The sequence below is a fragment of the Sceloporus occidentalis genome, unplaced genomic scaffold (assembly GCF_023333645.1).
Source record: "Sceloporus occidentalis isolate IW3139 unplaced genomic scaffold, rSceOcc1.0.p SCAF_3, whole genome shotgun sequence".
Taxonomy (NCBI): Eukaryota; Metazoa; Chordata; class Lepidosauria; order Squamata; family Phrynosomatidae; genus Sceloporus; species Sceloporus occidentalis.
The window spans coordinates 3,540,650-3,553,055 of NW_028316983.1; the positions used below are offsets into that span (position 1 = coordinate 3,540,650).

General features: G+C 42.9%; 1 protein-coding gene across 5 annotated transcripts in view; it reads right to left on the minus strand.

Annotated features, from left to right (window-relative positions):
- Positions 1-12,406, minus strand: part of TTLL9 (tubulin tyrosine ligase like 9) — a 52,957-nt gene that overhangs the window by 18,779 nt on the left and 21,772 nt on the right. For 4 of the 5 annotated variants that reach the window (XM_089513460.1, XM_089513456.1, XM_089513458.1 and 1 more), the window contains one exon: positions 2,933-3,073. In XM_089513460.1, the coding sequence (XP_089369586.1) occupies positions 2,933-3,073 (141 nt within the window). The remainder of the gene's footprint in view (positions 1-2,932; positions 3,074-12,406) is intronic. The other variant, XM_089513457.1, reaches the window with a different exon arrangement.

Consider the following 12,406-nt stretch of genomic DNA (forward strand, 5'->3'; position numbering starts at 1 on the left):
CTCAAAACCGGAGTAATGTGGTCCCTCCTAGATGTTCCTGAGACAAGCCTGGCTGCCATATTTTGAACCAGCTGTAATTTCCGAGTCAAGCACAGAGGTAGCCCCATGTAGAGCGCATTACAGAAGTCAAGGCGTGAGGTTACCAGTGTGTGCACAACCGTCTCAAGATCCCTTACTTCCAGAAAAGGGCGCAGCTGGCGTATCAGCCGAAGCTGATAACAGGCACTCCTGGCCGTCGCATTTACCTGATTTGTCATCAGGAGCAACGAGTCAAGGAGCACCCCCAGACTGCGAACACAGTCGCTGGAGGAGAGTGTGACCCCATCCAGGACTGGAAGTTGCAACCCAATTTGTGATTTCGGGGCCGCTACCATGAGCACCTCCGTCTTGTCTGGATTCAGTTTCAATCTGTTTTTCCTCATCCAGCCCATTACCGCCTGAAGACATTCATTGAGAGAAGAGATGCCATCGGAATTAGAGGTCGACGAACGAGATACGGAGAAATAGATTTGGGTGTCATCAGCGTACTGATAACACCCAGCACCATGACTCCGTATTATCTCACCCAGCGGCTTCATATAGATGTTAAATAACATCGGGAACAAAATAGCCCCCTGCGGAACCCCACAAGTGAGGTACCTCTTACTGGAGCTACAGTCCCCGAGTAGCACCCTCTGAGACCTGCCCGAGAGGAAGGACCAGAACCACTGCAAAGCAGTGCCCCCCATACCTAACCCCCTCAGGCGGTCCAAGAGGATGCCATGATCTATAGTATCAAAAGCCGCTGAGAGGTCTAAGAGCACCAACAGGGTCACACTCCCCCTGTCAATGCTCAGACGCAGATCGTCGGTCAAGGCAACCATGGCAGTCTCAACCCCAAAGCCTGTCCTAAAGCCAGTTTGAAATGGGTCTAGATAATCGGTTTCATCCAAGACAGCTTGGAGCTGAAGGGCAACCGCCCTCTCGATCACCTTGCTCAAGAATGGCAGCAATGACACCGGCCTATACAGTGGTACCCCGGGTTACGAAAATAATTCGTTCCGCCGCCGCTTTCGTAACCCGAAAGGCTTTCGCAAGCCGAAAAGCCATAGGCGCTAATGGGGAAAAGCCGCGATTTGGTGCGAAATAGCGCCGAAAAGCACCAAAAGTTTTTTCGTAACCCAAAAAAACATTCGTAACGCGGAACAGTTTTTTTAAGTAGATTTTTTTCGTAACCCGGAAATTTCGTAAGGCGGCGCATTCGTATCCCGGGGTACCACTGTAATTCCTCATATCCAGGTGGTCTAGGGAAGGTTTTTTCAGGAGTGGCCTAACCGCCGCTTCCTTTAAACAAGATGGAACATGTCCTTCCCTGAAGGATGCACCGATGATATCCGTGAGGAATCTCATCAATGCATCCCCCCCCTCCTGGACGGCCAGCCATGATGGGCAAGGGTCGAGAGGGCAAGTTGTCTTCCTCACCTTACCAAGCAGCTTGTCCACGTCATCAGTACTCACAGATTGGAGCTGATCCAGTATAACTACATCAGCGGAGTCACTGGACGCCTCGCCTGTCGACTCTGTTTCAACGGTGGCATCTAAGTCGGCTCTTATCTGAGAGATTTTGTCTGCAAAGAAGTCGTTAAACGCATCACAGCAGGCCGTCGTCGGGTTAAGTAAGGGATTTGGCGCAGGGGGCACCTGCGTCATTTCCCTCACCACCTTAAACAGCTCTGCTGGATGGGACTCTGCAGACGCAATACGTGCAGAGGAGAAGGCTCTCTTCGCTGCACGTATTGCCTCCCGATAGGAACGAAGAAAGTTCCTATGGCGAGTTCTGTCGGATAAGAGTCGAGTCTTCCGCCACCTGCGCTCTAGCCGTCGTCCAAGCCGCTTCAAGGTTCGTCGTCCAAGCCGCTTCAAGGAACAAGGTTCGAATCCTTGCTTGGCCACAGAAACCATTTGGGTGACTTGGACAAGTCATGCTCTTGCAGCCTCAAAGGAGGACAACAGCAAACCTCCTTTGAACAAATCCTACAAAGAAAACCCTGTGACAGGTCCACCTTAGGGTTACCATAAGTGAAAAACAACTTAAGGGCACACAAGAACAACACAACATATTAATAAGTAATAAGTATTGGTTTTGCAGCAATAGACTAAGACGGCTATGGACACCACCTCCCCTAAATTTATTGTGCTGATGTTTTAAATGAATGGGCCCTACAACAAAGCAGGCCTGAACTCTTCCTAGAAGCCAAGATGACTAAATTGAGGCTGATGTACTTTGGCCATGCCATGAGATGATATGACCGAAATACCATAATGCTTAGTCAAGTGGAAGGCAGTCAGAAAAGAGAGAGATGGTACTATTGATGGATTGACTGAATCAAGTAAACCATGGCCCTGAGTTTGCAAGGCTGCAGGTTGATGGCAAGGGCTCTTGGGCGTCTCAGTATAGAGTCACTATAAGTCAAAGTAAATTTGATGGCAAATAGCATCAAGAAATTAGTCTTCAGGGTGTCTTAAAACTCCATCTTGTTCTTGTGGCAAAAGGTGAACCCAGCTGCTTTTCAAGATTCTGTCACAGAATTTCATGGAAGCGACCCAAAGCTCTCAGCTCCATTGGCTCTCTCAAGGTGGGGTGGCCTACATTGGAGCTCTATACACAGATGTAACTGATAAGTATGTGGCTCCCGCGTATATGTGATGACTCTGCCACTGTCACTGGTTTTTCATAGTTATGCAATTTTAAATCTTATATTGGTTAATCTTTTTTAAGGGGGGATACTTTGTATATATGGATGTACTATTTTAACTGTTGTACACCGTTTTGATTGCTTTAACAAAAAGTGGGGTATAAATAAAAGTTTTATTTTATTATTATTTTATTTATTATAAGTAAAAAAGACCAGGGGCCCCAGCCTTTAGCAGCTGATGCCAAGATGCTGCTCACCGAACAAAGTTTTAAGGTGGGCTGTTCCCAACTAATCCCTTTCTGAGAGGTGAGAAGGAGGAGGCATCTCACCTTCCTCCAGTCAATCACATCCTTGAGTTTCCGGAAGAGAAAAATCCCTCTTCCTTGAGACCGTGCAACCTGCAAGGGGAAGAGAAAACAGGTTTTAGTCATCTTACACGTGACTCACTTATTCCTCTCAGCTGGCTAAAAGGAATACTGGGACATTAGGAAGAGAACTGTTTTCACAGACCTTGATAAATATAACTGCTAAACAAATTATTTCCTAAGGCAACCCAACCAGAGAGCAACTGGATTCTGCAATCCGCTAGAATAAACCATTTATTCACTAATAAATAAATAAATAAATAAATAAATAAATAAATAAATAAATAGGTATAAATTACGTAAGTATGCACAATGTCCCTTATTTTGTATCTTTCATTCTGCAATGATACTAATTTGCAGGTTTTTATTTGTGTTTCATTCTAGTTGTGAAACTCTAACCCCATTTTGTTGTTATCCACCCTCAAGTCAATCTTGAGCGACAGCGACCCTGTAGATGAGACATCTTTAAGATTTCCTGCCCTTCACTGCTCTGCTCAGGTCCTGCAAACTCATTATCATTATTATTATTATTATTATTATTATTACTATTATTAGCTGTACCCGACCACACGTTGCTGTGGCTGAGTCTGGTTAAATGGAAAAGAAAGAAAAGAGAAAGTGCACGTTTCTGAAATATTTAATTTCACAATGCTTCTGGATATACAATATTTTTTGTTGTTCCATTGTCTGTGTAGATATAGAGATTGTGTAGTTTGCCGACTCTAGAACACACAACATAGAAGGAATCTGTGTTTAGATCTAAACCGCACAATTCCAAAGATTGGCCCTGAGCTTTGTTGATGGTGATTGCAAACGTCCAACAGATGATGCTCTTTTAAAAAAACATATTTTACCTGGCACAGGTGTGACATCTATATCACAGTAGGTATATGTATATAAAAACATGCATGTATTTGAATGGAACGTTGTGTCAAAATTTCAAAGCAATTGGTGAAGAACTTTCGGAGATTTAAGATTTTGAACAAACGAACATTTACATTTTATTTATATAGCTGATGATGATGATGATGATTATTATTATTATTATTATTACTATTATTATTATTAAGGGCGTCATACCTGTGACTGCCTTAATAGAGTCCATCTATCTAGCACGCAGCCTTCCTCTCTTCCTACTTCCTTCCACCTTTCCTAGCATTATTGTTTTTCCAGTGAGCCATGCCTTCTTATGATGTCACCAAAATATGACCGCCTTGGTTTTGTCGTTTTGGTTTCCAAGGACATTTCTGGCTTGATCTGGTCTAGGGCCCATTTGTCTTTTTTGGGCTGTCCATGGGATCCTCGGCACTCTCCTCCAGCCCCACATCTCCAAGGAATGGATTTCCTTGCTGTTTCTTGACTGTCCAGCTCTCACATCCATCCATGGTAATTGGGAATATAATGGCCTGTATGAATTTAACTTTGGTGCTCAGTTCTATATCTTTGCATTTTAGGATCTTTTCTAGTTCTTTCACAGCCGCCCTCCCCATTCTTAATCTTTTCCTGACTGCAGTCCCCATTGCTATCAATGCTTGATCCCAGGTAGGAGAATTATTTTATCATTTCTATTTCTTAATTGTCTAGCTTGCATTTGTGTAAATTCTCCGTAGTCATTCTTTTTGTTTTCTTAATTTTCAACAGTAAGCCTGCCTTTGCACTTTCTTCCTTGATCTTTCTTACTAGTCGGTCCAGGTCTTTGAAGTTTTCTGATAGTATTGTAGCGTCATCTGCGTATCTTAGATTTTGACATTCCTTCCTCCTATTTCCACACCTTCTTCGGTGTCCAAGTCCCTCTGCCATCTTGTTAAGCTAGCCACCTTCCTTGGCTTCTCATACTCACCGCACACTGCAGTCACAAACATCAAGCACATCTTTTACAGAAACTTCTTTTATCCAGATCAAAGCAAAGTCTCTGGCTTAATTCTGCAGCCAATTCCACTTTTCAGGGGCTTTTCCCAAGTAATAATGTAGTGGTGCCTGGGCTTGCAGGGTCAAAGTACCTGGATATAATCTTTTTTATTAGCAGGCATAACAATATTATCTGCCAACACCTCTTCAGCCTTTCCTGCATTCTCTGAATTTAGCTGTATTTATGAAGCTGGCGGATGAAGGGAGAAGGGGAGACTTTTTTCAAAAAATGCTATATTGCTGTGAACTTTCCCTGCCGTAATGCCTTGTGTGGAGTGGCTTGCTCTTGAATGGGCAGCTCAGATAGTTTTACAAAAGACCTGCACTTGATGCTGATTAAAGGTGTTAAAAAGGGGCTGTCAGCATTAGGGGGTTCTCATTGGGACTATAGTTATGGGGACTATCATGGCAAGCATCGGTACTTCAAAATGTATCACAACACTAGTTTTCCAGTGTTTTTTGGTATCATCACAGCAGACACAGCCCTGGGAACTCTCTTATTCCTTCCACCCAGGTCATATACAGTTTGCCGACTGAGCATAGCATTACTTGCTTTGACTGAGAGAAACTTTGTGAGATCTCAAGCAGAAGAATATTTGGTGAGCTAAAATGGCTGGAATCTTCTGTCATGGTCTATGTTATATGATTTTATGTATACTTAGATGTGTAGCAGAGGGGCTAGGAAATGTTGTGAGTGAATTGTGAAGCAGTGTGACAGGAGACTGGCAAAGGTGTCCCAATGCACATCAGTTTCTGCCGATGGACATCAGCACTCCCTAAGTAGTATCCTGATATGTTTTGGTTATTTTACCAGCTTCTCCATGTAGTAACATAACAGCAGTCCCTTCCTGGCTATGGACATTACAGAATAGTGCAATTTTAATTCCTGTAGCCACAACTCCATTTACAATGGCACTAGTCCCAAACAGGATTCGGGCCATAATTCTTGTACCATTCTTCATGTTATTTAAAATTTCAGTGTGGCATACAGCCAAATAGATTTATGATTTAGACACAATAATAAAACAACAGATAGCCAGACAATTAAAATTAGAACTAGATAAAATACTTAAAATAAATAAGAAGACAGAGGAAAAAGCCTTCCCAAACACCTACCACCTGATCTATTTCCTTAAAATTAAACTGGAGATGCCAAGGATTTAACCTGGGATGCTAATTATACAAAACATGAAGTTACTGCTGAGCTACAATCCCACCTTATTCAGAAACACCAAAACAAAAACTCTTACTGAGGTCAAAGTTCTCAGCTTTATACTTGCAGCAGGTCATCCTTACATGGACAGATGAATTACTGCTTGTGGAAAGGATACCTACAGTTCAGAGAAACCCTCCACATCTCTTCCCCAGAGCTTGGGGAAACTTACTTTTCTGAAACTCAACTCCCTGAATCATCTTTCAACTAAGGATTGTTGACTGGAAGCACTTTCCTCACCCCCTTGATTAAGATCTTACAAAAAAAATCTTGACCTCTTACGGAAAAATGAATCAAAAGAGAGACTTGACTTGTCTCAAATGCAGCCATCCAAAAAATTTCCAGCTGCAGCTATCCGTGGAACAGTCGATGCGGACTGCCTCTCCCCACGCTGCTCCTAAAGCTGACGATGCTGTTTTATTTAGCAATATAAAAAAGGAATGCTTGATGGTGTGCCATGATATAAAGGTTTTATGGCCACAGGTTTGGGATGGCGGCATTACTCATGAGTGGAAGTGCCAAGGGTGAGTTATGCTGGCCATCCCAGAGGAAAGCCAATAAAATCTTTACAGCACTGCCTGTTACTATACAGTTTGTATCTTCCACATTTCAAGCAGAAGTTTCCCTTACACTTGCAAATGTTTGGGAAAGTTTCCACCCACCCCACACACATACGCATAGTTGTTCGGCTTGTAAAGCAGTATCTGCTGGAGTTACCCTTGAAGAACCTGCACACCTGAAAATGATTCACAAAGGAACAATGGACTTATCAATCCGTCAACTGGTTTTCAGCCACCATCAATAATAACAATAGTAATAGTAATAGTGATGTTTATTTATAACATCCTTTTCACCAAACACCAGATATATACAATCAAAAACAAAACAATAAAACATAACACTATAATATACTAAAATAATATTTGTTGTTCTCTTCAAGTGATTTCTCTTATGGGAACACTAAGGCAAATCTATCATAGGGCTTTCATGGCAAATTTCATCAGAGGGGGACTGCCATTACCATCCTCTGAGGCTGAGAGAGTGTGTGACTTGCCCAAGGTGTCACCCACCCAGCAGGTTTCCGTGGCTAAGCCGGGATTCAAACCCTGATCTCTCAGTGTCCTACCTAGTCCAACACGCAAACCACTGCACCACACTGGCTTTTATGTTAATGTAATATACAGTGTGTGTGTGTGTGTGTGTGTGTGTGTCACAAATACACACGTATAAAGTAATATATAGCCACTCCACCACACTGACTTTTACGTTAATGTAATATACAGTATATATATATATATATGTCACAAACACACACACACACACATATATAAAGTAATATATAGTCACTGCACCACACTGACTTTTACGTTAATGTAATATACAGTGTGTGTGTGTGTGTGTATATATATATATATATATGTCACAAACACACACACGTATAAAGTAATATAAGGGCCTGTTACAGACAGCCAAAATAAAGCTGCTTCGGGTCTCTTTGGAGGTATGCTGTTTAAATGATGCATGCACCCCAAGAATCCAGAAGCTGCGCCAAAGCTGCACTCCAGTGCTTAGGAATGGAGTGTGGCTTTGGCGCGACCTCCGGACTCTTTGGACCCATGCACCATTTAAATAGCATACTTCCAAAGAGACCCAAAGCAGCTTTATTTTGGCAGTCTGTAACAGGCCATAGTCACTGCACCACACTGACTTTTATGTTAATGTAATATACAATATATATATATATCCCCCACACACGTGTGTGTGTGTGTATAAAGTAATATATAGCCACTGCACCACATTAACTATAATATTAATATATAACATGTTAATATATATACTACTAATAATCTATTTGTACATATTAATATCTTATCTATTAATGTAATAGCCAGTGTGGTGCAGTGGCTATATATTATTTTACACACACACACACACAAACAAACACACACACACACACACACACACACACAATATGTTATATATACATATGCATTATACAATATTAATATATCAATAGATAATAATGTATTGTACATTAATATAATAGCCAGTGTGGTGCAGTGGTTTAAGCATTGGACTAGGACACTGAGAGACAGTCAGGCAGCAGCCTTGGAGAAGAGAAACCAGAGGAGTGGATGATGGAACAGGTCTCTCTTCTCTAAAGGACTCTTGGTGGTGCTTTCCTCTGCTGGAGTGCTGGTGGTGGTTCTTCCAGAATGTGTTCAACACCACTGTGAGCCCAAAAGGCCATTTCGTTCTCTTTCTGACAGCCAGAATCAGAGTCACAGAGTTGGGAGGGACCAGAAAGGTCATCTCATCCAACCTCCTGCCACACAGGAACTCTTCTGACAGAGAGGGCTCAATATCTCACAAAACTACAGGTCCCAGAATTCTGTGACATAGAGCAGTGGCGATTAAAGTAGTGTCGAGGTGCATTGTTTTGGCAGTGCAGATGCAGACTGGGAGGAGTAAGGAAAGAGGAACAACCCAGGTTGCTGCTATGGAAAGTTCACCCCTAGAGTTCCATGAAAAATTTCCCCCAAAACAATTGAGTTTGAAAAATCTTTTGGGATAGAAATCATTGAATAGGAAGAGGCAGATGAAGGCAGGGAACTGTCAGATTAGCCATCTGTAAACTCCTTTGTGGTTGAAGAGTGGGGTATAAATACTCTAATTATTTAAATAAATAAAATACACAACTAAAGCACTCCCAAAAGATGGGCAAACTTTATCTAAAGACCTCTAAAGAAGAGTCCATCACCTCCTAAGGCAGTCTGTTCCACTGATGAACAGCTCTTACTATCAGGAAGTTTTTCCTAATGTTTAGGAACAATTCATTGCAGTTGTTTTAATTGTGCCTTCAATGTCTTGCTGTTAAGTCTCTCCCATCTAGCATGCACTCCCTTTCCTTTGAGCATTTCTGGGCATGGGATCTCCAAACTCTGAGAAGCCCACAAACAGGGACAGGAAGCAGGCAACATCCTTTCCTGTCTACAGCACTGTGAAATATAAGACTCCTGGACATGGAAATCCCATTTTCCTGTCATAACTATTTCCAAGAGCTTGGAAAACCTACTTTTGGACTTCAATTCCCAGAGCCAGTTATCTGAGATGCTGGGAGCTGTAGTCCACGTTACCCGAGCTCTGTCTCTTGTTGTTGTGTGCCTTCAAGTCATTTCTGACTTATGAGGACTCTAAATCAACACTATCATAGGGCTTTCTTGGCAAGATTTGTTCAGAGGAAGTTTACCACTGCCCCCCTCTGAGACTGAGGAGTTTATCACACAGAGGCAAATGGCTTAAATCCCATGCAGAAACGGGATTTAAAAGTCTGTAAAAGTGGGTTGTTTTTCAGACATGTTTGAGGAAAGAAGCATTAATGTCATATTAACCTGAATAAAGCTCACTCCTTTTTAATTTTGGAAGTTCGTCTGAAAATCTACCTGCTTTTGCAGGTTTTGTCCACCTTTTGTTCGGGTTAATTCCTGACATTGTTTGAAAATCTACCCACTTTTGCAGGTTTGTGCTAGTTTAAATTCAGTTTCTGCATGGGATCTGTCCTGTGTGACACACTCCCGAATCTTACTTGTCCAAGAAATATACCCAGGGGGAGCTGTATTACTCATGCAAATATAATAAAATCCTAAATCCACAAAGCAGTAATACCTTTTTGGGCCAACTCTAAAGCATAAAATACATCTTGCAAGCTTTTGAAGTCTCACTGGCTTCTTCATCAGGCAAAGATATTAAAAGTCATGCAGGTGACAAGAAAGGTGACAATGTTAAGGTCACCCAGTAGGTTTCCATAGACATGTGCCTTTCTCCACAGTACCCAGGAAGCCAGGCCTTTATGGCCCCATTGGCACACACATGCCCACCACTTGATGATGGACATCTTTAACAAGGTATTATTATCAGCAGCACCTGGGATCATGAAGGCTGACCAGTGGGCTCCTGACTGCTTTCGTGTGTTAGCAGCCCAACATGCATCAGGGTGGTCTGCCTCACATTGATTCAATGTCGATGCCCTGGTGCCCTATCAGTCTGTCAAAAGCCCTGCGCAAACCCTTCCTGAAAGCGGCTCTGAAATCCTGGAATCCCAGTTCCCTCAAGCGATAAAAAGCAAGCTTTCCGAGACTTGTGGGAAGTGAGATATTGGGCTGTTAAAACGTCCCTGGCTCAGGCTCATACATTACCTTCCCAGTTTTAAGACCCATGTATTTTTTCCCAGCAGTACATTTTGTAAGGCAAAGAAAGAAATATTTTTATTGCAGGCCCTTTCATGAGATTTCCCTTTACTCATTTAAGCGGCAGCTGTCTGGAAGGAGTAGAAAACTCAGCATTGCACAGACACATCCATACTGAGTGTGGCTTGCCTGCCATACAGGGCCTGGGAGAGGAGCAGGAGGCACTGCCCCATGAAGGAGACCATGCAAAGGTGAGACTGCAGATGAATGTGCTTCTAACTACTGTACAGTTAGTTGGGAGAGCTTTCATAGCATTTATACCTGGTCCCATTACCCACTCTTATGTAAGTTTCCTCAGATTTCAAAGCCTGCCCCTCTCTCCTGGACTTCACAGAAAGGGAAGAAAGTTTAAGGAGAGAACACTGTCTTGAAAAGTTTGTTTTTAACTGTGTGGGGATAAAGGAGGATCCCACAATTTGACTGTAAAAGAAAAAAGAATATGTGGCCTGTGGGGAGCACTGGTTAATGGGAGAAAGCCATGAAAAGCAGAATTTGGAAAACTTTCTTTTTTCTTGGAAGAGTATTTTGGTTGGACTACAAATCACACATTAAAAGAAGTGCTTGGAAAGGTGCTAAAAACACCACTCGGGAAACTTTGGGTTTTGTTGCTGCTGCTGTTGAGCTTGAAAAGCTTAATTTATCATAGTATCACAAGAGTTGGAAAGGGTCACAAGGCCAATCTAGTCCAACCCCATTCTGCCATGTAGTGCTGTATGATAAATTGCACAACTACAGAACTCCTAAGAGATGGCCACCCATCCAACCTCTGTTTAAAGACCACCAAAGAAGCCCACTACACTCCAAGGCAGTGAATTCCACCACTGCCGCCCCCCCCCCCCCCCCCGATATTTTCTCATTTGTCAGACTGACATGATTTGAGCGGCTGTGTTTGGTGTTTAATGTATCATGCTTGATGGTATCACCAGGGGTTGTTCCCTGTACTACCAGTACAGCTGATCCATCTGACATCACCAAGGCCTGCCCCTAGATTTCAGGTTTTAAACTGAAAATCTCAGGATGCGCCTGACCAGGTAAGGGACTAACAGAAAATTGGCTTTGCATACTTTCATTGTCACGAAACAAGTAAAGGCAAAAGAACGCAGCGATGAGAGGTTCTGTTCTTCCCTCTTACTGCTTGCAGATGAAGGGTCAAGAGGCATGGTAAGCAACATGCCACCCTTGGAGCCCCAGCAATTTTGGATCAGCTGAGAATATGCAAAGTGAGCCAAAAATGATCCCTTAACTGGCTGAGCCAAACTGCCACCATCTGGCAACTGGCCACTTTCAGCTCTGCCAGATGCCAACCCCAGGCACAAGCAGCCAAGCAACAGCTTGCATCTTCCGGATTACTTTGGGTGGAATTACTAATGTTGTTGGAACAAAAATGACTTAAAACTAGTTGATGGCTGAATCCTGAGACACAGGATTATTTGTTTTATATGTGGTCACCACACCACCGCCCTCCCACTGAGATTCGGCTCTTTCCTGCCTGAAAAAGACCTATGTGCAACTTACAAGCCTGCTGCCTCCTGCACTCAGACTGCAGCTCAGTATTTTCCTGGTCATTTCAAATCAATGTGCTTAGACCTCAGCCTGACTCACCTTTGCAGCCTGTGGACATGTGCCTTTCTCTGCAGTGCCCAGGAGGCCAGGCTACATGTGACATTAAAACATATCATTGGAAAACATTAGAGCAATTTTTAATAGAAGGATCCTGAACAGAATGGCTCCCTCACTCCGTATGTAGCAGTATGCCTTTGGTAGGGAAAAAATCCCACTGGCCACATGTTTCCTCCCTATTTTAAATCCTCTACTGAGATCTTCCTCACCCTCGCACTGTCATTCCTTGGTGGTAGGAGTGTGTGCTTCTTTGAGGCAAGAGAATATACTGACAGCAGCAAAGATAGGCTTTGTGCCAAATGTGCCAAACAGCTATGGTGCAGCAATGGTAGTATGTGTGTAAGGGGTTGAAATTGGCAGAGGATCTCTCAGAGACAA